This window comes from Rhinolophus sinicus, chromosome 3 (genome assembly GCF_057876585.1).
Source record: "Rhinolophus sinicus isolate RSI-liver-muscle chromosome 3, RSI-T2T, whole genome shotgun sequence".
Lineage (NCBI taxonomy): Eukaryota > Metazoa > Chordata > Mammalia > Chiroptera > Rhinolophidae > Rhinolophus > Rhinolophus sinicus.
Genome location: NC_142503.1, coordinates 90,659,137 through 90,685,062, shown reverse-complemented (window position 1 = coordinate 90,685,062; position 25,926 = coordinate 90,659,137). Strand labels below are relative to the sequence as shown.

The window sequence follows — 25,926 nt, the reverse complement described above, 5'->3', positions numbered from 1 at the left end:
CACCACCCGACGCCTGCGCATGAGTCCCTAGTCCGCGGACTGCGACCCTTTGCCCATTACAGCCGTCCTCTCGCAGGCAGTCCTTCCCGAGCGCAAGCTGCGGCTTCGCGCCCCTTTCTAGAAAAACGAGTGTGGCTGGGGAAGAGGTTTTGGTCTACTTTGGGCCCCTGCTTCGGCCAATGGAGAGGAAGCTATTCGACGCTCTTTCCACTGGGTGCTAGGTGGCCCGTTCTCCCTGCCAAGAGTGCTTGGGGGTGCGGGTCCTGCGGCTGAGAAAAGAGGAGTAGAGGCGAGAGTGGGGCTAAGTATAGTTTCAAAAGAAATATTAAAATAAAGGTGCGAAGGAGACTAAAAGGAAGAATAGGAATCAGGGAACGAAAAGAGGAAGGAAAAGGCAGTCTGGGAGAGAGAAAAGTTAGGAAAAGAAAGATATGCTTCCTCAACGGTCGGGCGCTCCTGCGGCTGCCTTAAAAACAAAAAAGGTGAGGCCGACCAGAATTATGGGATTTGTAGTTTTAGAGGGCGTTCTAGTGAAAGCTGGCGGAAATAACTCAGCTGCGCAAGAGCAAAGCGGCTTCCAGCTGCGCATGCGCCGCAGCATTGGGAGTTCGCCGCTCGAGGGAGCTGTGGAGCTTTGTGTGGCCTCGCGCCTTTTCTTGGTGGCGGGAAAAGTGAGTCGAGGTTGGAGGGGCTTGCGGAATTGCTGAAATAGGTCACTCTGCTCCTAGCTTTTAGGTCCTCTTCATTCCAGAAGGTAGCTGGCTCCTCTCCCTTTGCAAATGAAAGTGCTAGGTGCGACCAATCCCGGAACCTTTCGTCTGAAGAGAAGTTTTCTTTTCAGGGCAACAACCAACTCTTACCCCTGCTCCTTAGAATCTCTAACCCCAAGACTCACCCTCAACAAACAATATCTCTGTGCTCTTTTAAGTGAATTTCATGGCAGGCAACGCCGGTCTGAGCGAGAATGAGGATACTGGTACCTCAGCGGGAGGGGCAGCTGAGGGGAAATTCTCTCATCGTGGGGTTCTTGATGGGGAAGAGAAGCTAGAAAGCCACTATTTTACCCTTTGAGGGGCGTTGAGGATTTTTGACTCTGTGATACCTCAGATCTTAATTCTTATCTTTAAGAGAGAATTGGTGAGGGAAGAGAGAGGGAAAATGCGAATCACCGGAAAGTCTCCCGTCTGGTTTTAAAGGTGTAATTAAGGCCTTTTACTGTTCCAAACCTCGGCACCGCTAGAGGGAGGAATGGTGCGGGGAACTGGAAGTTGAAGCGGAATGTGCTCCTTTAAGTGAAAAACAACACAAAAAGGCTAGTTTGAGGTCCCTAACAGCGGCACACGTGGAAACATCTCTGGCAGTAGATAGCAAGAATCTGAACGAGATCAGAGTCCCCAAAGAAAGAGTATTTTGTTGATAAGTGTCTGGATCTCTGTGCTTTTTTGCACTCTGTGAACCAAGAAGCTTTACTTCATCCTTAATAATTTATAAGCTTCTGTAAAAGGTTTCGTCCAACTACCGTAGTTATGACAGTAATGTCTTGTTAGGTAGTCTAATATAGGCAGTAGGGTAGCTGGAATCTTTTTTCTCTGTTTTGTTAAAAGTTTTAAATCATGCTCGCTGAACACACATACCAAAAAAAAAAAAAAAAAAAAAAAAAGGAAAGGAAACTACTATTATTAATAGAGGCATGAAAATATTAAAGCCAAAAGGAAATCCAACACCCGCTTAAAGGAGATTTTAAATATAGTCTTTAAATACAGTTTTTTGAAGTCCATGGAGTCTGTGTTAGAGAACAAATCTAAAGGGTTTATTTTTGTTCTCTTAGACCTAGGATTCCAGGGACAATATAAAGAGGGAACATTGGATAGTTAGGAGAGGGAAATTTGTGAACACATTCTAAGTAGGGGGAGGAGTGAGGAGAATGCTTTTTGAAAAATATTGACAAGACTGAATTATTTAGCTAGATCAGTTCTCAAACATGTTGGTCTCAAGAACCCTTTTATACTCTCAAAAATTATGAAGGACTCCAAAAAATTGGTTTGTATCTATTTGTATATTTATTGGTATTGAAATATTTAAACAAAGTTAAGCATTTATTGATATTAAAATAACAATAAACCCATTGCATATTAACAAATAACATTTTTATGAAAAATATTTTCCTAAGTGAAAGGAAAGTTAGTGTGAAGAATGACATTGTTTTACATTTTTGTAAATATCTTTCATGTCTGGCTTAATAGAAGACAGCTGGATTTTCATCTGTTTCTGAATTCAATCTATTATGATACAGGCATACCTTGTTTTATTGCCCTCTGCTTTATTGCACTTCACAGATTTTGGTTTTGTTTTTTTTTACAAATTGAAGGCAAGACCCTCCAGCAGTGAAAAGAGTACAGTTTGCTTTATTGTAGTACTCACTTTATTATGGTGGTCTGGAACCAAAGCTGTGTTATCTTTAAGGTATGCTTGAATCTTGTTTTGATTGAAATATATGAGAAAATTCAGCCTAACACAGATAAATGGAAAAAAGAGGAGACCCTCAGGACAATTTGTATCATACTTTGAGAACTGCTGAGCTAGGTGATTTTATCTTAAAAACAGTGTGATGATTTTTAATGTGTAAGTGAGAGAAAACTTTCTATTTCTTGGAATACCTCTTTCATCTTCTCTTGGTGTCCTTTATTTGTTGTTTCTAAGTTTTCTCCTCTCTTCTTATTCACCCTTCTTTTTTATATTGAGTGAATAGCATCTGGTTTATGGAACTTTCTTTTACTTTCATACTTAAAGCTTTATTGGATTTTTTCCCCCTCTCTTTTTCATCTAAGGTAAGAAAAATGAAAGCCTCAAATGTTATTCCTGGAGCTAGAGCCCCTAGTCATTTAGTAGCTGATCAGATGTAAGTTGGTGGTGTTTTGTATATTTATTAACTGTTTTTTAAATTTTTTCTCTTTGTGAACTAGTTTTCAGTATTTGTTATTGTGGATGTAAATAATTAGTCTGAAATAGAGGAGCAGAGACTTGAGTTGTCAGACAGTGACTTTCTGGCTTTCCCTTTATTGATCAGGTTAGGATTTTCTTTAAAAGTAAGGTTCTTCATCACCACCCCCCTCTAATTATACATCACTGCTGATAGATTTACTACATCATTAAATCAACGATGATCCACAATTGTATCCAGTTGGTTGGGGCTCCAGTAACATACTTTTGCCTAGAGAGGTCAGTATAGGCTTAGATAATGATTTGAACCTAAATATTGGAAATTCTTGCATTTTCAGGTTGATCAAAAATACTCTTTTTATTTTATTTAAATAACATTTAAAAAATCCCTTTTGAAGTGGTAATATATGTATGTTATAAAATGCTAGAGATGCACAGGGCGGTACGGTAAAAAGCTCGCTTCCACCCCAGCCACACAATTCCACTCTCCAGAGGTACTTTTGTCAGTTTCTTGTGTATTCTTCGGGATAGTTTATGGATGTACAAGCATATTATGTAGATGTACATTTTTAAAAATTGAATATCTCAAATACACTAATTTTCATTTCTCATTCAGTATAGCTCTTCTTATGATGTAGATTACCTTCACAGGGACTTCTCATGATTATTTTTGGAATTCTGGAGTCTGAGAGAAGATATGTTTGTCATTTGTGGTCAAATTCCTTTTGCAGCCAATTTTATTCAGTTTCTAGCTTCTATTTAAGATGACCATAAAGAAGGAGACCAATTTGCTACAGAGTTTCTCCCCCAGTTTACCATTTGCCTTTTTTCCTGGAGCAAATAAGTTTGGGGGTGGGTGGTGAAGAGTTAAATAGAAAAAGTGAGCAAATATGCTCTTTAATATTAAGGACAAGTAGTTCTGCAGAACAGCACATCTGAATTGTTCACATTTATAGAACCAAGAGAAGGAACAGAAAAATACCAAAAGATAATTTAAAAATACTTTACACTGAGCCATGCTGTGGCCCTACTAAGTCAAGCCCCAACACCTTTTGAATTTATCTTGGGAACTAAGGAGAGGAACTCTGCACCCTGAACAATTGAGTGTTTACTATTGCTTGGTCATTTGAGGGTCTTAACATTTCCAGATCCTTTAAAGGGAACTGTATATAAACCAAAAGATCCATTTCATGCTGCTTTTGGATCTCTTTCTAGTGGCAGATGGCAGAGTTGGAAGATTGAGTTTCAGGTCCAGGGCCTTCAAAGAAATAAGATCATTGAGAAGAACAGATATGCTATTAATATCATTTAAAATCTGAAGGCCTGGGTATTAACACTGAGGCTTTGGGCAAACCACTTAACCTGTCTTTGTATATTTTTTCATCTGTAAAAGGGGAAGATGGCATTTTATGACCTCTAAAGAGCTATAGTGTTTGTTATAACTGTTAAAAATAAGAGTGAAAGGTGGCCGGTTGACTCAGTTGGTTAGAGCGCAGTGCTCATAACACCAAGGTTGCCGGTTCGATTCCCACATGGGCCAGTGAGCTGCACCCTCCAGAACTAGATTGAAAACAATGACTTGACTTGGAGCTCATGGGTCCTGGAAAAACACACTGTTCCCCAATAAAAATTTTAAAAAGTGAATTATGTGCTTTAAGCCTAAAGAAAACTGGGTAGTGGATTATGAGAAGTTTAGGCTGATAAAACGAAACGCAATTCTCTTCAAATAGCTGGGTAGAACAAATATCAATAGTGGAAAATATAAATTGGAAAATGTATAAATTATTGAAATATCACAAGGTGAGTCTTGGCACTCTGCTGGGCCACAGATGACTAATAACTGTGTGGGTATGCTAATCTCCAGCATACGATGTGATGGGAGGTTCCTCACTTTCATCCCTCCGTTGCCTATGGCTGTGAACAGCCTGGGCCTTTCACTCTAGAGTACCTAGAAATATAATTTTCAATGTGTACAAAAGTACACATTGAAGCACATGGAAAATTTAAAAATCTATGCTTTTTGTGTATCCTATGAGGTTAAAATGGTTAAAAGCATTTAACTTGTGAAATGAGGTTATTACTCTGAAGAAAACTCTCACTCTTTAATTCCCAGGACCATCCATACCCTACTGCTACTATCCTACGACTGTTTATACTTCCATCTGTTAAAAACAAGACAACAGGCCCCAAATGGAGTTTCTTATGCTAAGCCCCATGTCACCAAACCAAGGTGTAATTTTATTACAGTTTCAGCCCTCCTAGAAATGGAATCTTAAACCAGTCAATCAGTAATCACCTGACCAGCACTAGTTAGGTAATCTGCCAGATAGATCCCTGCCGTCCCCTAAAGGAAAGTAACCTTGCAATAACCAATCCTCTTTTTTGCCTAGTATAACTTCCTTGTTCCTCTCCCTTCTGCCTATAAAAGCCTTATTTTGTATAGCTTCCTGGAGCTTCTTTCTGTCTGGTTGATTGGATGATGCCCGATTCATGAATCATTTAATAAGCCAAAAAGGTCTTCAAACTTTACTTAGTTGAATTTTCTTTTTAACACATCACTACCACCATTACTTCCTCAGTCTTATTGCTAATCTTTGAAACAGTAACTCTCATTATTCCCTGGCATGTAATTGGAACTGATGAGAAGTGTAGTCAAGAAGGTAGAAAATGGGGCCGGCCCAGTAGCTCAGGCGGTTAGAGCTCCCTGCTCCTAACTCCGAAGGCAGCCGGTTCGATTCCCACATGGGCCAGTGGGCTCTCAACTACAAGGTTGCCTGTTCAACTCCTCGACTCCCGCAAGGGATGCTGGACTGTGCTCCTTGCAACTAAGATTGAACACAGCACCTTGAGCTGAGCTGCCTCCCAGATGGCTCAGTTGGTTGGAGCGCGTCCTCTCAACCACAAGGTTGCTGGTTCGACTCCCGCAAGGGATGGTGGGCTGTGCCCCCTGCAACTAGCAACGGCAACTGGACCTGGAGCTGAGCTGCGCCCTCCACAACTAAGACTGAAAGGACAATAACTTGAAGCTGAACAGCACCCTCCACAACTAAGATTGAAAGGACAACAACTTGACTTGGAAAAAAGGCCTGGAAGTACACACTATTCCCCAATAAAGTCCTGTTCCCCTTCCCCAATAAAATCTTAAAAAAAAAAAAAAAAAAAAAAAAAAAAAGAAGGCTGAAAATGTAGTTCAGGGGTTCCAGGAAAAAAGATGCTGAACCCAAGAAGACAGGGAGAGAAGAAAGTTTAAAATTATATTCAGTCAGAGTCATTGAAGTTAATTTTTTAAATTTTCCTAACAGAGACACAAAGGAAGTATAGCTTCTGAGCTGAATGATGACAACATTGCAGAGTAAAGAAGGTGAGTCCAGAGTGAGGGAAGTTCACTTTATACATTTCTCTCATTTTCCCCTTCTGTCTCAGCTCTTGGTCATCTGGACCAAGAGGTCCAGATGCCCACCAAAGGGAAGCTCAGTTCCCATATTTTGTGTGCACTCTGTTAAAGTTGCTACATTTCTAGATATTTTGAATGAAATATATTATTTTAGAAACAGTCCTGCTCAAGAAATGTATGAACTTGTAGGGATAGAAAAGACATTTAAATATCTATAATGTAAGTTTGAATGGGGTGAATGCTACCAGGCAGGTACAAAGTGTTATGGAGGCTCAGAAGAAAGAGATATTACTTATACCTGGGAGGGTCAATACAATTTTCATAGCATCATTTGTAGATTTTGACTATTTTTTTTCCATTTTCTCTAATTTCTTGTAAAAATTTGTCCAAAGTTAAAATGAGCAAATTAAAAATTTTCACATTTGAATAATTCAGTTTCCCATATGCTTATATTTATTGCGTTTGAGTTAGGCCGTGGTTCCTAAGCCTGGAAGTATGTCAGAATCATCATCTAGATAGACTTGTAAAATTACAAATTCTTGGGTCTTATTTCAAACTACTTCATCAGAATTTCAGGGCAGGTGAGGTGAGTGTAGGTGAAGAGAAGCCTAGAAATCTGAATTTGTTAAATTTTTTCTCCAGATACTTCTGATATGGTCAGTCAATGGGCATTGTTTGGCAATCTCTGTATTAATCTCTATGTTTCACAAATTCCATTTGATAATCAAATTTCTTTCAGAATATGGGAAAGGACCAAAAAAAGCCTTTGCCCCACCTACACAAAAATTGCATAGCCTGACGCCCTGTAGCCCTAACTCACCCAAAGAGGAGACCCTGGGGATCAGTTCTCCAGAGGCACAAGCCAGGCCAAACCTGCCAAAGGCCAAGTTAGAGAAGAAGAAGGCAAAAGCAACCACAAAGAATGGTCCAAGCAGTGGCCAGGAGAAAAAAGTAAAGGCTCAAGATAACAAGCAAGCAAAGAAGAAAAAAAAGGTATCAGTTATATTGATGGGCTTTAGTGGGACAGTTTCTCCTCGTCATCTAGCCTAGACAAACAGAATCTTTACATGTTGGGGAAATTCATCCTGTAGTTTCAGTTTCTTATTCTTTTTCAGTTTCTTATTCCTTTCCTCAAAGAGGTAAAAAATGTTTTGATGAAAGCATTCAGCAGGAAATAATGGGTAGGTAAGGGCTGAAGTGGGTTGGAGATGATAGTAGAGGTAGACAGAAACTTTATCAACTTTTTCCTTTCACTCCTTTGTTTCCAGGAGATCTGGGATAGAGTTTCTGGGGTCCTTAGGTTTGTTCATTGATTTCAATGAACTTATTGCCTCATCTAAAGGAGGCTTCCCTGACTGGCCAGAGAGGAGGAATGGGAAAAGATGAGCAGTTTTCCTCCTCTACCTTTGTCTCTGCAGGAAAAATCAAGTCTTACCAATGCAGAATTTGAGGAGATTGTCCAGCTTGTGCTACAGAAGTCCCTCCAGCAGAGCTTGGGTATGCTTATAGTGACAGAAAAAGTTTCAGTTAAGCGAAAAACCATTACCTGAGGTGTAGAGTAAGTTGACAGCTTCATTCTTTCCCTCCATATTCCTAAGGAAGAAAATATTAGATGGAACTTAGAAATATTTTAAAATACTTCATCTTTTATCAACAGGACTATAGCCAAAACTCCTTAGATAGGGGGTATAGATTTTTAGAAAAGTAGATTACATTGACTTCAGAACATAAAAATAATCATCTCTAGAGTCAAAAAATGTAATTTAAATTCATTTTTATATGTTTACAATATATTTAGAAAAGATAAATTGTTTTTCCCAAGTTTAAAGAACTTAGTTTCCATTTACCCTTGTACGTTTTCTGTTTTGAAACTGTTTTAACATATGCTCAGGGATTTGATTTTTAGAATAAAGAAATCTATAGCATAGACCTCGAGACCCTCTCCAGAAGGTCCAGAAGGCTAAGGAGAATGGTCTGACATTTTCAGCAATTCTTAGGTGTACTTGTATTCCTAGAGAAAGTTTGAGGAACATATGATATAAAACACAATATTAAAAATAAAATTAACATTACCTGGTTATCCTGGAATGAGGCAGATCAATCTGGAAAGGCTTGCAGAAGGACATGGATTTGTAGTTTTTCTTGAGAATTTAAAGACTTAAAAGTTTTATGATATGACAAAAGTCCAAAAGGAGACTCTTCTAGGCACCAGGTGGGAGACATTTTAATGAAAGGGTACAGTTTGGATATAATGGAGTGGTTATTTTCTTTCATTGCTTTTATGCTTATAGTATTTTGTTTTGAGAGGGATGGAATCTAGCCTTTATTTTGCAGAGACTTCCTGTGCCAAGCCCCTAAGATGTACCCAGTTAGACAAGGAACCAGGAATTGCTTCTTCTACTACTGATAATGATAATGCTGATGGGTAAGTTTATCCCTGTGAGGCAAGTTGATCACAGGGTGGACTTAATATTCATAAATGGTCTATCTGTTTATCTATATGGTTATTTTTCATATCTCTAGATTTCTCTCAGCTCAGGAAAGATGCTTGTTTGAATTGGGAAAATAGGCAAGAAAACGGATAAAACGACTTTAGGAGGCCATAGAAAGCCTACGGTTCTTCTATCCTCCTGAATTTTCTCCTTGGATTTTTTTTTCCAGAAAAAAAAGGTGCTTACTGCAAATTGCTCCTGTTTACCTTCTCATTAAAAAAAAAATCTTATTTTCAGAGAGAGGGTAATAGTGCCTCATATTCTAGAGATTTCAGCCTCTCAAGAAGATGGAATAATCCCTGAGATAAAGACATCTAAGCCAGGCCAGCCAGATCCTGTACCACGCAAGAAGAAATTCAATAGACTCTCCTTAAGTAAAAGAAAGAAGGAAGCTAGTAAGTATAGTATTTATACTTTGACATCTGGCTCAAGTACTTAATCCATGAAATTAGGGAATGGGACAGTGGACAGGCTGAACATTTTCAGCCCAAGGCTTTAAATTGTCATGCTGTGAGTTTTCCTTCTTCCTACTTTATTATCTACAAAGAATCTCTTCTTCATCTTCCTGCCCTACAATGTTTTGTTTTATCTTCCCAGAAGATGAGAAAATGCAAAAATCCCAAAGTGGATATGAGCACAGACAGAAATACCAACCAAAGAAAATGGTTCAGGTTCATTCTCAGACCATAGATCAACAAAAGGGAGAAGAAAGTGGTTTTGGTGAGTTCAGCCATGGTTTGGAAAAACTGCTTGGGCTTGAAAACTGGAGATGGAGGGAAGAGGGAATTCTGCAAAGATTATAATTAATCTCTCTCTACAGCTACTTGTTAGAAGGTATGCTGCTGAAGAAGAGAACTATTTAATTCATTCATATAATCCAAAGTTGTTGGGTTTCTATTATACTATATACTAGGTATTTTAGGAGGTGCTGAGTAAGCTTAGAGGAAATGAATGTAAGCCTGCCACAAAGGAGATTGGCTTCTGAGGAAGGCAAATAAGAAAGCTACAAGTTGGGAATAGACCTGGAAAAGTTTCCAAGAAAAGATATTGCTTGAGCCAAATCTTGAAATATAATTTAGTCAAGTGAACCAAAGTGGGAATGGGGGGTGGTTCAGAGTTATAATTCTTGGCAGAGTTATGGAGGAGGGCTAATTGTTGTCCCTTTTAGGTATGTTGTGAGGTAAGAGGTTGTAGGCGTTGGGGAGATAAGGCTAGAGACATGCAAGGCCCAGATCATAAAAGGCCTTATATGTGAAGCTAAGGAATTTGGATTTTATTTGAAAGGTAAAGAGGAACCATTGATATTAAGTAGGGAAGATTTGATAAGATTTGCATTTTAGAAAGCTCACTCTGTCACTAACATGGAAGACGTACCAGACCCATAGAAATAGTTACCCACAAAAGGAAGATAGACAGTAGAAGTGAAGAGCAGTAGACAAACTTGAGATATTTAAGAGGCAGGATCAGTATGATATGGTTGCCAGTTGTATGTGAGAGCAGAGGAAGAGGGAGGCCTCTAGGATGATCCTATTTTCTGGCATGCGTGACTGAATAGCTGAAAGAAATTATGATCTGAAATGGAGAATATAGAAGGAAGAGCAAGTTTAGGATGATGAATTCAGCTTTGGACAAGTTAGTGGGTCTGTGATGAAATTTAGAGCTCAAGAAAGAAGTCTGGGTTACAGAGAGAGATTTGGGAATCATCTGCATCAGTAGGAATGGATGAAATTTTCCAAGAAGAAAGTGTAGAGTGAAGAGAAGAGCACTGAATAAAAATCCCTGGGGACCATAATGTTTAGGGTTGAGCAGAGAAAGAGCTGCCCAGAGAGAAAATGAAGAACTGAGAAAAAATTCAGAAAGGTAGAAGAAAAACTAGGAGAATGTGGTATCACAGATGCCAGAGGAGGAGAGAGTTTCAAGAAAAGGAGTATATTTAGCTTTTGTCAAATACTACGACAGAGACACCAAAGAGGGTAAAGAGTTGAAAATGCTTGATGGATATCACAATTGAGAAGTAATTAGGGTCTTGATTAGAGCAGTTGGTAAGGGTGAATGGCAGATTATAGTTGGTTGAAGAATACTTTTTTCAATTAGTTTAGATATGAAAACTAGGAGGGAGAAAATAGTAAATAAAGGGGGGGGGGTAGATGTAGAGGTGAGGGGAAGTTTTTCTTTTTCTAACTTTCTTTTTAAGAAAATAGACTTGACCTGAGTGTTATCAGCATGTTTATATGCTCAGGGAAAATTGTTTATAGAGAGGGAGAGATTGAAGGGGATGAGAAGAGAACCAGAGGATTTATTCTTAGAAAGGACAGCTTAACCTTTGAGATTGGATGTAGGGAAGACAAGGATAGATACAGATTTATTTATTCTTTTAACAGTAGTTATTAATACCTTCTATTATGTGCCAGGCATTGTGCTAGGTGCTGGAATTATAGTGGTGAACAAAATAGATAATCCCTGACTTCATAGAATTTACAGTTTTAGTGTGTCGCACAGATAATAAACACATACTGTATAGGAAATAACCTTGGTAATCTTGGGAAATTTAGGACAAGAAATAAAATAGATCATACAATATATTAGTATGTTTGAAACTTTGAAAATAAATAGACTTAACAATCTGGAGGAAAATAGGCTTGTGCCAAAAAAACAGAACCCAAAGTGTAAGGAACAATGGAATAAACAATCAGCTATTATCTAATATGTATGTGTGTACGAGTGTGTATATAATTGTAATTATATAAGCATAATATGGTTTGTACATACTTGAAATAAAACTCTAGAAAGACTGTGCAGGCGCCAAATAAGGTAGTCCAAGGCAATAAATTGCTCCTCATACTATTAGGATATGGGAATGTAAGGAACTGGAGGTGTTAGTCTACTTTGGACAGTCAGGTGTTCTGGGTGGTATTGAGCCATCTCCTGAACCTCCCAGTATTAGGGCAAGGATTGGATTTTAGACTGGAGATGGAAATTGACTCCTTAGGCAATTCTTGTGAGTCAAATTGTGATCGTAGTGACAGTGTAAGCCCCTTGCTAAAAGAACCACTCTTCCTGTTTCTTAAGTTGCCAAGGAGAGGTGAGTGCTCCTGGAGTAGGAAGTAGAAAAGCAAGTATCTGATAAATGCAATCAATTTGTGTTAAGTATAGTGAAGGAAAAGAATAGAGTGTCATGAGAGGAAATAATGGAGACCTAATTAAGATTGGACCAGTCAGGGAATCCATTTGTAAGGAAATGACATTTAAGCAGAAACCTGAAGAAGAGTAGGAGTTGGAGAAAGAGTTTTAGGTAGGGTGAAGTTCAGCATATTCCAGGTACTAAAAGAAAGCTGGTTTGATTGGAGTTCAGAGAGCAAGGGGAAGCAAGGCAGCAAAGTGGCACTGGATAAATGTAAAGAGGTAGGTAGTAATTAGATCAAAGATGATGTTACAAATTTTATCCTAAGAGAATTTTACCCTAAGTGCAGTGGGAAGACACTGGCAGGTTTTAAGCGGGGAGTGACATCATCAAATTAATGTTTTAAAAGGATCCCTTTGGTGATTAATTGGAGAATGAAGTATGGGGCGACAAGAGTAGACGAGTTAAGAAGTTAATGTTAAGATTAGATATTTTGGTGGCTTGGATGATGAAAGTAGAGACAGAGAAGTGGATGGTTTTAATATATGTTTTAGAAGTAACATTGTAAGAACTTGGTAATGAATTGTGGGAGAGAGGAGAGAGTATATTAAAGACGACTGGTTTCTGGCTTGAGCAATTACATGAAAGGACATGGGAAAAAGTGAAGGAAGAGCAAATTTGAGGAATAAGATCAAGCGTTTGGGTTCGGGCCCATTAGGTGTGAGATCACTGTGAGATATCCACATCGAGATGTGGAAGAGTAAGGTGGCTGTCGGTACCTAGAGCTCAGAACAGAGGCTGTGAGTATGCATCTGTGTGTTGGCAAGTATGAAAATGGATTTCAAAGCTATGGGAATGGGAGAGCTTACCTCAGAAGAATGTGTAGCATGGGGAGCAAACACCCCATGATTGGGCTTTGGAACCCCAACATTTAGAGACTGAATGAAGAACAAGGAGAACCCAGTAGAGGAGACTGAAGAGGAAACTACCAGAAAGATGGGGAGTTGGAATGGAGAATGAGGGAATCACAGAATCTAAGGAAACAAGTGTTTCAAAAATCAGTGGTCTTCTAGGAGTTTTATGGTTTTGGGTCTTAAATTTAAGCCTTTGCAGACTAAGAAGAGTGATCACTGCATAAATTATATAAATGCCTTAATTATATAAATTACTTAATTTTGAAGAACTGGTTGAGAATGGTATATCAGTCTGAAAAGACTAATATCCACTATGCTGTACACCTGAAACTAATATAAAATAATATTGAATGTCAACTGTAGCTGAAAAAAAAAGTAATGAATAATTAAAAAAAAAAGAATGAATGGTCAACTGAAATGCTCTTAACGTGTCTGTGACATCAGTGTTCATTATCATAGAGCCACATTGTGAGCCTTAAACATAGTTTTCAAACATATTATCTTCATTTTCTATGTTGTTTGAAATGGAACTTTAAAGAACTATTTATTGCTGTCATTGGAAATTTCATCCTAAGCCATAAATATCTAATTCTATAGCATTAGAATGATTTTTTCCTCACTCATTTTCTCATGAATATTAATTATTTTCACAACCAACCATTTATTTTATTGATCTGTATTTACTTTTATGGTCCCCACTCCTTCTCCCATTCTTACTTTCTAGTCTTGCTAGGTAATTTATATAAATATCGAAAGCTATTATTGGCAATTGTCTTTTCAGACTAATATATTATTCCTATCCAGTACTTTGTTCTTCAAAATTAAGTAATTGAGAAAGTGAGCCATAATATGCTTTTCTGAAGGATGATTTCAATGGGACAAAAGGTCTGCCTTATGTTCACACATTTAAGGTAAAATTGGACAGTGGGAGAGTGAGCTTCCTAGGGAGACATTATTTGTGAATATGTAGTGCACCAATGTGCCTGGTTATGGGCTTTTTCTCTAGCAACTCTCAGTTTTAATGAATATAGGCACAGAAAAGGTAAAGTGGGTTCATTCAGGTTATGTTTCACCCGCTGGGTAAGAGGAAGGACAGAGGGAAAAGGAGTTGAAGATGTCTACAAACCAATTTAAGGAATCAAATTGAGTAAGTACAGAGTAAAGAAATGAGGTTGCTACTAGCTTGAGGGGAAAGCAGTGGCCAGTGGATCAGAGCTCTAGATAAGGTGAAAAGTTGCTATAGAAGTCTTTGAGCAAGTGAGGCGGCAGGAGGGAGAATTTTTAGCAGAGAGAGATGTTTGGATAAGTAGTTCAAGGGAGTGTGCAGTCCCAGCGGCTGACTAGGGGGGGCGTGCAAGAGCAGGAGTGGATCACTGAAGTGAAGTGGATCACTGAGGTGGCGTGGCAGGAAAGGTCAAGCAACTCAGGGAATGGGTGCTTTGTGAGTTAGCCTGTGGAAATAGTGGTCATCAGGAATGAGGACAGGAGGTAGAGAGGAGAACGCTAAACCAGATGCCAGCATCTTTACCTTTACAAGGGAGATGAGAGGGTGGTGTGGATCCATCATGGACCTCAAAGGAGGAAGGGTTTTTATAGGAAGGAGGATAGTAATGGTCTGGAAGTGGCAATGGGGAGTAAGGATGATGTTGACCCCATTTTCTGGCCTGAGAGACTTGGAATGTATGAGAAGGAAGCAGCTCCACTTAGAGGGCTGTGGGTGGGGGTGAGGTCGGGTAGAGGCAATGGGTCACCAGGTTTCAAAAAAGAGATAGAGGTTCAGAGAAGAGGTTGAGGATATGTGGACTTTTGCTTTTGTCTGGAATTCCAAAGAACATAGTGGAAGTGTTTGGGAGGGAAGGAGGAGAGGCTGACTGGGGCTCTGGGTCAACTTAGAAAATGTGGGGATAGAGAAAGGTGGGGATGAGGGTTTGGAAAGTAGTGGATAAAAGGAATACTTTGCCTGAAGGAAATAGTTGATTGAGAAATAATAGACCTAGACCTGTGTCTTTTGGAGGGAGTGAACTCAGGGCTGTTGGTTCCAAAGACTGCAACTTGGTAATTTGGTGACTGGTAAATCAGTTGAGATTCAGATAGAAACTCTGGATGTTGTGCATAAAAGATGTCGGGTAGCCCTTTAAAAGAACTTTTCAGTACTGACATGCCAGCAGAGAATGAGGCACTAGCCAGAAAGATGTCAGTCAACCTTTTAAAGAGCTGTCAATACAGGAAACTTCCTTTCTGCCTTGGGTAGAGGAGAGATGATACATGGTATAGTAAAAAGATTGAAATGGGAGACCTGGCTTGTAAGCTCAGCTCTGCCACCAACTTGGACTGATCTGCAGCAAGTCAGTTACCTTCTCTAAGCCTTAGTTTTCCCATTTATAAGTCAAGGACTGGACTATTTAATCTCTAAGGCTGTGTGATTCTGGTGGGGGAGGATATATTGATTTTGTTGGATTGAAGAAGGAAGAGCACGTTTTTGAGCCTCAGTTCAGTTTCTTTTCCTGTCACAGGTCAATGTCTAGTCTGGGTCCAATGTTCTTTCCCAAATTGTGGGAAATGGCGGCGACTCCGTGGGAACATTGATCCCTCAGTCCTTCCAGAGAATTGGTCCTGTAACCAGAATACAGGTAGAATGAGTGGAAATGTTTTTTTCTTTTTTTATTGTTTCCCCCTTTCTTTCCCTGCATGTATCCTTTAGCTTAAATGTGTCGTAGGAGTAGTTTCAACTCCAGGGGTCCTTATAGTGTTTGGGAGAGAGAAGGGAATCTTCCTGTCATATCGAGATGAATCTGGGATGATAGGCTAGAAGAAGACACCCTGAAGAGTATTGTTGTGGGGAGGGGCGTGGAATCTAAACACATGTTCTTAGTGAAGTCCATCTTCTTCAGCATTGATCTGACCCTGGCAATCTTGATTAGATTTTTGGTATTGGGTTGGTGTATAAGAAGGGATATGAGCTATATGGAGAAAATCAGGTAAAAGAGATCCAGTGGCTTAGAATTCTAAAATGTTTGGAATTACTTGGAAGAGATTATGACGATCTAGTCCAGCCCATTTGTTTTACAAATGAGAAAACAGAGTCTCAGAGAAATTACTGTCATGATGTTACATAGATGGAAACAGGGTCAGACAATGTGAGAGATAGGCAGAAGTTTGGAATGTCTTTCTGTAGAGTATAAGGAGGCAGCACTGCACTCCTACTTCTCCTGGATCTAGGCTGTATTTCCTCTAGGAATCTTTGTTCTTCCTCCAGGCCCATCTCCCAGGAGCCCTTTTGGTTCCACCTGCTGCATATACCGGTTTCTTTTTGGCCTATCCCCTGCCCTCATCTAGATTTTCACCTTATGAGGCTCTTTCCTTCCTTTCGTTCCTTCTCTCTTTTTGGCAGATTTGGATTATAATCGCTGTGATATCCCTGAGGAGACCTGGGCAGGGCGTGAGAGTGATGTGGCCTATGCCTCCTACATCCCAGGATCCATCATCTGGGCCAAGCAGTATGGTTACCCCTGGTAGGGCACCGTAGCATAGTCAGAGCACCCTTCCTGGACTTGAGAGTGGTAGATTAAAGCAGAGAGGGAAGGAAATGGAAAGCATTTATAATGGAAATGGTACCTGCCCTGGAAAGAACATGGGGTGGGGGAAAAGATGAAGTACCAAGCTTGGAGGCTTTGAAAGAATGTGTTTTCTAGAGGTTTCACAGTGAAGGTGGTATCTCCCTGGTAAAAAAGGGCCTGACAATTCTACCCTGATTGGGTAGAAAGAAGAGGGTAGCTCCAAGGCATTTTTTAAAACATTGAGATATGAGAGATATACAAAATATAGAGAACAAGGAAGGGTAAGATGGATAGTTTCTTCTTTGGAGATGTCCCTAGTCAGAAGATTTTGTTCTCAGGGCTGCTGGAAGGCCTAGAAGGATAAGATACTTTTACTAGGAAGATTCTGTACATTGGTGGAAGTTACTTCAACTGGGGAGGGGGGATTTATAGAAGGGGGGTCTATCTTTGAGAGCCTTTGTTTGCAAAGCACATTGCTTCTTTCTGTACATGTATATTGGCGAGTTTGCATGCTGTTCATCTAACCCTTTCCCTTCTGTCCCCTGTTCCCATCTGTCTTCTCTAGGTGGCCAGGCATGGTAGAATCTGATCCTGACCTGGGGGAGTATTTTCTTTTTGCTTCTCATCTTGATTCCCTGCCGGTGAGTTTTCCTGGTTCTGGGTAGTAGGTGCTCAGGTCAAAGGAATGAACAAATCCATCCTAATGGATGTACAGAGTTAGAAACATAACGTGTTTCCCCGAAAATAAGACCTAGCCAGACAGTCAGCTCTAATGCGTCATTTGGAGCAAAAATTAATATAAGATCCCGTATTATATTATGTTATATTTTATTATATTAATTATATCTTACTTTATTATATTTATTATATTATAGTATACCCAGTCTTATAGTAAGACCGGATCATATTTTTGCTCCAAAAGATGTGTTAGAGCTGATTGTCTGGCTAGGTCTTATTTTCAGGGAAACATGGTAGATACAGCCAGCAGATACGAACAGAAACAGACATCTAGCTAGACTGACAAACACATAAATAAGTACTCACATGTGGAAACAAACTTATATCTAATTAAATATTTATTTATTACTAGGACATTTATGGTTTTGATAAATATGCCTTGGTTAGGATTCCTGAGGTCAGAATGGAAGAACAATGGAATGAGATGGGGTAGGTGGGTCAGGCGTAAGGGAGCAGGGGAGGCCCAGAACCTCCTTCCTTGTGACTCCTCAATTCTTCCCCTGCCTTTTCTGGTTAGAAGGCCAAAGGAAGGAGGACAAAAGGCTATAACAGAACCATCTTTTATTTCAGTCTAAGTACCACGTGACATTTTTTGGAGAAACAGCCTCTCGTGCTTGGATCCCAGTTAACATGCTAAAGAACTTCCAGGAGCTGTCTCTGGAGCTAGCTGGAGTGGTGAGCAACCCTTGGGGGTCAGTTGTGATACAGGGAAGTTGAAAACCAAATCCTCCTTTAATTAAACCTGATGTTCTCCCAGGGGGTAGCTATGTTGGGAGAAAGTCCCATGTCTGACCAAGTATGTAAGTGTGAGGTTATTCATGAGGGACTCTTCTTTCTACCAGGACTGCAGCACAGCAGGGGAATGATTTTTCCTAGTCTCCTTCCCTGTTTGCAGCTGGGAGGCCTTCCTGAAGACTCTGGTTTTCTATAGTTTAGCCAAAACGTGTGGCAGAAATGAGGGCACAGATTAACTCCGAGTTTTTCAGTGTAGGTACTACTGACATTTTGATCCAGATGATTCTTTGTTGTGGAGGGCTATCCTGTGCATTGCAGGCTTTTTAGCAGCATCTCTGGGCTCTATTATCCTCTAGCCAGTAGCAACCCCCACCCCTAATTGTGAAAACCAAAAAGTTGTCTCTAGACATTGCCAAATGCCTTCTGGGGGGCAAAATCTACTCTGGTTGAGAACCACTACATTAACTAAATAATAGTTCTTCCCTCTAATCACTTTGGGTTTGACCAGCCTTACAAACGAGCAGAAGCCCAGCAGCTTACGGGCCTTAGAAAATCAGGCAGTGAGTATTAAATCAAGCCGCTGGATCTAAAGAAATTTGTAAGACGCTTAAAAGTATAATCATCTGAACTCCTTTAATCTTTCCTTTTGAAATTTCCATGGGATTTAACCAAAATATTGGTTGAAAATATTTCTAGGAATTGGTAAAAGGTTTGTTGGGGGAGGAGAAGGAATTTTGCCTCTGAGCTCAAAAGATGAATAAGTATCATGTGAATACCAGGAACCGGAAATAAATGTAGTTAAAGAAAATGTCTCGTGAGTCACGGCATGATGTGGTCACGTCTCTGATATTTATCATTGACTCGAATCTTCTTCTATTTCAGAGAAAGTACAAGAACAAGGACTGCAGCCACAAATTGGGGGCAGCCCTGATAATGGCTCAAGAAGCAGAACAGATCAGTATTCAGGTGGGAGAGTGTTTGGACCACATACCTGCTCCTCTTTGGGACTTGGGACCCAAAGCAAACCATACATTCCCTACTTCAGAAAACTGGTTTGTCCTTCCATGTTACACAGTGTTAGTCTTAGAACTGCATAGCCTTTTCTTCCCAAGCCAAATTTCTTTGATTCCTTAACTCATTCCATTCTTTTCCCTACCCTTGGACAAATTGAATCTTCTCTCAGCGCAGACAGAGACAGTTTGTGGTAGGGGGCATCATCCCCCCTATTTGACTTCAAGTCTCAGATGTATGTACCCTAACCTCTCTGTTATGCAGAGTCAGTTTTTACCCTCAAATTCTGCCTTTGGGGGTGGGGCGGAGAATGACAAACAGTGAATTTTCCCTTCCCAGTTATTTACTGAATTATAAATACAGGGGAAAAAGACATTATAATATTATATGTTATGATACTATATAATTATATGTTATTTTACTATAATATATTATAATAGTTAATCTCAACAAAGATCTAGATAAATCTAATGTGAAATTTCAAGTGAAAATGGTATGGAATAGGAATACAAATTGCATAACTAAAACCTTGAAGACAGAGGGCAACAATAGCCCCTGGGAGAGTAGTGGATGATGCTTTTGTGTCTTGGTTTCCTCAGGAACGGGTTAACTTGTTTGGTTTCTGGAGCCGATACCGTGGATCTGACAATAGTGGGGAAAGAAAAGGTAGGGTCAGTAGGAGGATGAGGACTAATGAGGGCGAGGAGGGATTCCTTCCTGAGGGCAACAACTGAATCTTTATATCTGATGTCATCAGCTTAGTTCTGGATTCTATAATAGGAGGCTCCCCATTGACCAAGTGTCTGGGATGGATAGATGTATGGATGAGAAGAGAGAGAAATGGAGGAGAAAAGGGGGTGGGGAGGGAGGGTGCACGTTGAATAATGATGGGACTTTGAAAAGAGTGGAACCATGATATCTAGGATCATATTTCATGGAGAAAATAACACTTAGACATGAAAAATAGAATTAGAAGATTCATTCTCTGGGCTCAGCTCCATTAACTCATCAACTGTTTTATTGGATAAATGATTTAGCCTTTCCTTCCTATTCCTGTTCTAGGTTCAATGTTCTCTGGGGCTAACAGCTCAGGTTCCTCCGCGGAGAAAGAAGAGGAAGAGTCAGAGTTGGAAGAGGAGGAGGAAGAGGAAAAAGTAAGATTGATTTTTCGGATTCCTTTTAGGAAATTCCTATCGGGCAACTGGTTGGCATCAGTTTATATTTACTAAGGAACAGTCCAGTCCCTGCCTCATGGTAGCCATGACTGATTGGTCTTATCTCTTAGGGGTCTCCAGGGAAGGAGAGTCTCAGTTATTCTTTCTAATATAGCACATCTCTAAGAATTTATTTCTTTAAAGTATATTGTTTAATCTCCATGTATTTGTGTTTTGCCCCGATTTCTTTTTGCAGTTGATATCCAATTTCAAAGCCTTGTGATCAGAGAATGTGTTTGATACGATTTCAATCTTCTTAAATTTGCTGAGACTGATTTTATGTCCCAATATATGGTCTATCCTTGAGAATGTTCCATGTACACTAGAAAAGAATGTGTAGTCTGATGTTTTAGGATGAAGAGCTCTATAAATGTCAGTTATGTCCATTTCATCTAATGTTTTAGGGCTGCTATTTCGTTATTTATTTTCTGTTTGGATGATCTATCCATAGCTGTCAATGATGTATTTAAGTCCCCTAGTATAATTGTGTTTTGGTCAATTTCTCCCTTTAGTTCTGTTAGTAGTTGCTTGGTATATTTCAGTGCTCCCTGATTGGGGGCATAAATATTGATGACTGTTATATCTTCTTGTTGTATAGTCCCCTTCACCATTATGAAATGTCCATCTTTGTCTCTTGTTATCTTTTTCACCTTGAAGTCTGTTTCATCTGATATCATTATGGCTACACCTGATTTTCTCTGGGTACCATTTGCTTGGAGTGTCAATTTCCACCCTTTCACTTTGAGTCTATGCTTGTCCTTGTAGATGAGATGTGTCTCTTGGAGACAGCATATAGTTGGATTTAGTTTTTTGATCCAATCTGCTACTCTGTGCCTTTTTATTGGTGAGTTCTGTCCATTTACATTTAGGGTGATTATTGATATGTGAGGATTTCCTGTCATTCTATCTTTAGTTTTCTGGTAAGGCTGTGTCTCCATTGTTTCTTTGCCTTTTTGTTGTTGTCTATTATTTCTGTGTGGTGGTATTCTATGATATTTCCCTCTGTTTCTTCTTTTATTACAGTATATATTTCAGTTCTGGGTTACCCTTAAGTTTATGTAAAAGAAAGTTTGATAATTAGAGTATTCCATTTTCTTCAGCACGCTTACTTTCTCCATTCCCATATTCCAGTTCAGGCCTTTACTCTCCCCCTTTTTGAGTTTTGGTTACCACAAATTGTCCCTTTTGATGGTGGTCGAATAGCCTCCTTTAGTATTTCTTGTAGAGCAGGTCGTGTATTAGAAAATTCCCTCAGCTTCTGTATGTCTGGAAAGGTCTTTATTCCTCCTTCATATCTAAAGGATATCTTTGCTGGATATATTATTCTTGGCTCATGGTTTCTCTCTTTCAATAGTTTGAATATTTGGTTCCACTCCCTCCTGACTTGTAGAGTTTCTGCTGAAAAATCTGATGATAATCTAATGGGCTTTCCTTTGTAAGTTACCATCTTCTTTTCCCTGGCTGCCTTGAGGATTCTTTCTTTGTCGTTGATTTTAGACAGCTTCAATACAATGTGCCTTGGAGAAGGCCTGTTGGGATTGAGGTAACTAGGTGTTCTATTTGCTTCTTGGATTCGAGAGTCCAGTTCTGTCCACAAATTTGGGAAGTTCTCATCGACAATTTGTTTGATTTGTTGAAATCTCTGTTCCCTTCTCTCTTTCTTCTCCTTCTGGTATGCCCATTATTCTTATATTGCTCTTTCTGATGGAATCAGAAAGTTCTTGTAGAGTTCTTTCATTTCTTTTAAGTCTCAAGTCTCTTTCTTCTTCTATTTGTGTCATTACCAGGTTTCTATCTTTGAGGTCACTGATTCTTTCCTCCATCTGGTCAACTCTACTACCTAAGCTGGTTATTTCATTCTTAATTTCTTCTATTGAGTTCTTAATCTCCAGAAATTCTATTTGGTTCCTTTTTAAGATTTCAATCTCTTTCGTAAGATGCTCATGCTGTTCTTTGATTGAGTTTCTGAGTTCATTTAACTGCCTATCTGTGTTTTCTTGTATCTCGTTGAGTTTTTTCAGAACTGCAATCTTGAATTCTCTGTCATTTAAGTCACATATTTCTGTATCTTTAAGTGCCTTCTCTGGAGATTTTTCACTTTCTTTCTGAGCTATCTTGTTGCCTTGGTTATTCATGGCGATTACTGGTTTACTATTTCTCTTACTAGACATCTACAGGAGTGACTTCTGCAACAGGTTGATAGAAAGCGGTCTTTCTTTTGTTTTCCAGTACTTGTTGGTAGAATGTTTTATTATTTCTCCAACTGCAACTTATTTTCCTTCTCCCACACGGTAGTGCTATGTTTTCTCTGCACTATTCCAACTTCTTACACAATGGGGGGATTCCCTGGGAGACGGGCTTCTCCTCTGTTAATAGTTCGTCTAGGTCACAGGGCGCAGTGTCCCGGTGGGTATGCGGAGAGCTTTTGATGTTCCAAAGCTCTTCCAGCTCCTGATTCAGAGCCGGTATATTTCAGCAGTTCTGTTTACTCCTGCAGGGATCCACCCAGATAGGTGGGGCCAGGGGCGGGGTAAGTTGTGAGAGGTGGCCCAGAGCAATGGCGGCGACCACCACCGCAGCCGGTCCTGCTTCCACAGCTCCCTCCCCTTTGCCGGAACTAGTTGGGCTGTGAATTTGTGTTTGCGGTCCACAGTTCTCAAAACAGCAAATTTTCTGTTGTTTTGATCTGACACTGCTACTGTTTCGCTTCTAGCACCGGGCAGGTGGGGGCGGGGCGAGCTCTGGGAGGGGAGGGAGGGGGTGCCTAGTCTCAATGCCTAAGGCTCCATTCTCTGCTCGGCAGTGCGGGCTTAAACCACCGTTTTCAGCCTTTTTCCCTCAGTCTTTTTTCCGAGGTCTCTGCCGTGAGCGTTGGGTTCAGACGTGTTATATGCTGTCCCCTCAGCCCTGTGGAGCCCTGGCGGAGCCCTAGCAGTCCGAGTTCTTCCCTCTCCCGCAGCTGCGGTAGTTCCGGGAAGCAGCGAGCTCCGCGCACTGAGCTAGGTCTGCGTCCTGCACCCACGCAGCTCCGTCTCCGCGCACTTCTCCCTTTCCTCCTCCCTCCACTCGCGCGAATCTCCCACCTGTAGGTGATTTCAGTCGGTAGTGGGCCTCTTCGTCTTGCCTGTCTGCTGTGCAGGGAGTCCTTTGTGGAGTTTTTGTTGTTTGATTCTTTGTAAATTCCAGGGGAGCTTTACAGAGGCTCACCTCACGCCGCCATTTTTTTGGGGGGGGATTTTTCTTTGATTATTTTCTGTAAGAACCTGGTAGGACTGCTAGAGGTAAAACTCACAAAAGTCTGGGAGCCCCCTATTATTGGATCTCCCTGGAATTATTAACCCTCAGACTTGTTTACACTGAGCCTCCAACAATTCATTTATTGCTATTGAGGTTTTCCTACCCTGGCACTGGTTCTTGGGGTGGTTTCTGCCTGTGAGTCTCTGCTCTGGAAAGCCATGACTCCCTGTATTTGCCTCTGTCTCTTCAGCCTTAAAGACAGCAGTTTGCCCTATGTCCTTACCTCTCATAGATCCAATAAGAGTTGCTGATTTTTAGTCTGTTTAGCTTTTTAGTTGTTAGAACAGAGTGGCAACTTCCAAGCTCCTTACATGTAGAACTGGAAACTGAAGTTCTGAAATATAGATTCTCACTTTCTCTTAATTTTTAATTTACAAATTTTTTTTATTTTGCGGCATAGCTTTATTTCCTTCTCTTGTTCAGAAAGCATTGCATTGATTAATATCAAATAGAATGGGAAGGATGAACATTTTTATCTTTATTGTCATTGATTAAAATAGTATCAGGCTCACAGAATCTAATTTGACTCCATTACGTGCACCCATCATTTCTGTAGCATTCCACTCTGTTAAAAACACAATTTTCTTCATTTATCTTTTTAAAATTTTCTCTCCCATCCTTAGGACCTAACTTTGTCCAGTCCCAAGCCAGCCAAAGTTCAGACAAAAAAACCCAATGCAAGAGGTAAGCAAGCCAGCTGGAAATGGGACAGTTAAGGCAGGGCAGAAGCAAAGAATGGAAGGGGTCTGCAGGCAGTTGGACTTGACTGTCTCAGCTCCAGAACCAAAGAAAACAGGCAAGAATTATGCTAGTGTAATTGGAGAAGCTATAGCCTCCTCACTTCTGTATATTGAATTATAAAATCTTAGGTTAAAGATGGAATGAATGTTTTAAATTCTTAGCCAAGAAGTATGACTTCCTGGAAAAGGCAGGCTCTGAGGAGAATCATAAAGAGAAGAAGATCCAACGGGGGGAGAAAAGAAATATTTGGGGGTAAAAAAAGGAACTGAGAGAATTTACTAGATTAAGATTAGCAGAAGCTGCAGGGCAGAAGACTTAAATGTGGGGAGTCCCGTGGACCCTTTCCAAGCTGTCATTTAGAGAAAAATAAACAAATGTCTTTCATGGTTGGGGTTTGGGGGTGATGCAGGCATAGCAGCTGGACGAGATGGGACCCCACAGAGGAAGCCCATGAAGAGATCTCTGGTAAATGAACCTGCAGCTGCTCCTGTACCCGTAACGGGGAGTAAGGAAGTGCACGGGAATTCACACCCTGAACAGCCAGGTAAGGCTCTAGACTTCGGAAAACAGTGGGGAAATGAGGTTCATGTTTGCATCTCCCCTCCCTGGATCCTTTTTGAACAATTCTACTGATTTTAATTACTTGAAAAAGAACAAAAATTAGGCCAAAGGGCATCTCTCAGATTGTAGAATGCAGCACATACTATGGAAACATAATGGTTATTGATTTGATTTGATCTGCGGACAGGAGAATGCTAAGGAGGCTTTTTTTTTTTTTTGTACTGAGTATTGCCATGCACTAACTAGATAGATACTTCCATGCTTGTTCTCTTTAATTTTTTAAATATTTCTATGACTAGATATTTGCCATTTGAAAGAGTTTAAAATTTGTTCAAGACTCATGTCTAGCATATAGCCAATCCATGGCTTGAATCCAGGACTTTCTGACTCCAAAGCCTATTTCTTTCTATTGAGAAAGGTAATCTTTTCCAGAGATTTTTTGGAAATAGAAATTTAGCAGTTTGATTTGTAAAAGGTAAGGACAGATGACCTAATAAGACTCTCAGTTTTGTCACTATTTCATTTAGGCGCTAAGAAAAAATTTAAAGCTCCTCAGAACAAGGTCTCAGTAACAAGCTTGTCTGAGGAAAAAGAGGTTAGAATGGTGCCAAAGGGCCTGATTCCACCAGCTCATCATGGGACCTGTGCTGCGGTGGGGAAGGAAGGGCCTGGACCCCAGGAGCCACCGCCTCAGGAGGCTGGAAGCTTCCTCCCTGACGATGAAGCCTCCAGTGACCTGGACCTGGAGCAACTCATGGAAGATATTGGAAAAGAATTGGAGCAGAGTGTGGAACCGCAGCATAGAGATGACGCAGAGGAGTTCACCTTCTTTGAGGAGTAGTTCTGTGCTCTTGTGTTCTCACCCTGTTCCCTGGGAGCACGAGGCAGAGTTGTTGAGATTGGTCATTGACTACAAGGTTAATCGGCTAGTCAGAGTTGTGTGGGTTATGTATTAATAAAATAGGTTACCTGCTTAATTGATTTGGTTTGTCTCTAACCACATTTTTCCTTTTGGCTTCTCTCCCTCCTCCGCCCTGTCACGTGGCACATCATCATTTCTGGTGGGAGGCCTGCACAGTATAGGAATCTGGGAAGGCAATGACACCTGAGTCCTGGAGAAGGACATTGAGAAGGGCAGGTCTGGGTTCAAATCCTGCCTCACCACTTACTACTGTGTTTCCCTGAAAGTAAGACCTAGCCGGACAATCAGC

General features: G+C 40.3%; 1 protein-coding gene across 5 annotated transcripts; it reads left to right on the top strand.

Annotated features, from left to right (window-relative positions):
* The first annotated feature begins 57 nt into the window (after positions 1 to 57).
* Positions 58 to 25,696, top strand: ZCWPW1 (zinc finger CW-type and PWWP domain containing 1). Of its 5 annotated transcripts, none has more exons than XM_074328331.2 (17): positions 58 to 482; positions 6,243 to 6,301; positions 7,074 to 7,327; positions 7,753 to 7,831; positions 8,669 to 8,759; positions 9,064 to 9,221; positions 9,424 to 9,546; positions 15,357 to 15,491; positions 16,253 to 16,373; positions 16,984 to 17,059; positions 17,727 to 17,831; positions 18,774 to 18,857; positions 19,502 to 19,568; positions 19,965 to 20,056; positions 24,037 to 24,097; positions 24,564 to 24,698; positions 25,243 to 25,696. In XM_074328331.2, the coding sequence occupies exons 2-17, from the start codon at positions 6,274 to 6,276 to the stop codon at positions 25,554 to 25,556; spliced, it is 1,923 nt and encodes a 640-aa protein (XP_074184432.2). In that variant the 5' UTR covers positions 58 to 482; positions 6,243 to 6,273; the 3' UTR covers positions 25,557 to 25,696. The 5 variants fall into 5 exon arrangements, with proteins under 5 accessions (XP_074184432.2, XP_088652862.1, XP_088652860.1 ...); XM_088796736.1 differs by lacking the exon at positions 58 to 482 and adding an exon at positions 582 to 671 and having other exon boundaries at positions 9,427 to 9,546; positions 15,375 to 15,491; XM_088796734.1 differs by lacking the exon at positions 58 to 482 and adding an exon at positions 582 to 671 and having other exon boundaries at positions 9,427 to 9,546.
* Positions 25,697 to 25,926: the final 230 nt, after the last annotated feature.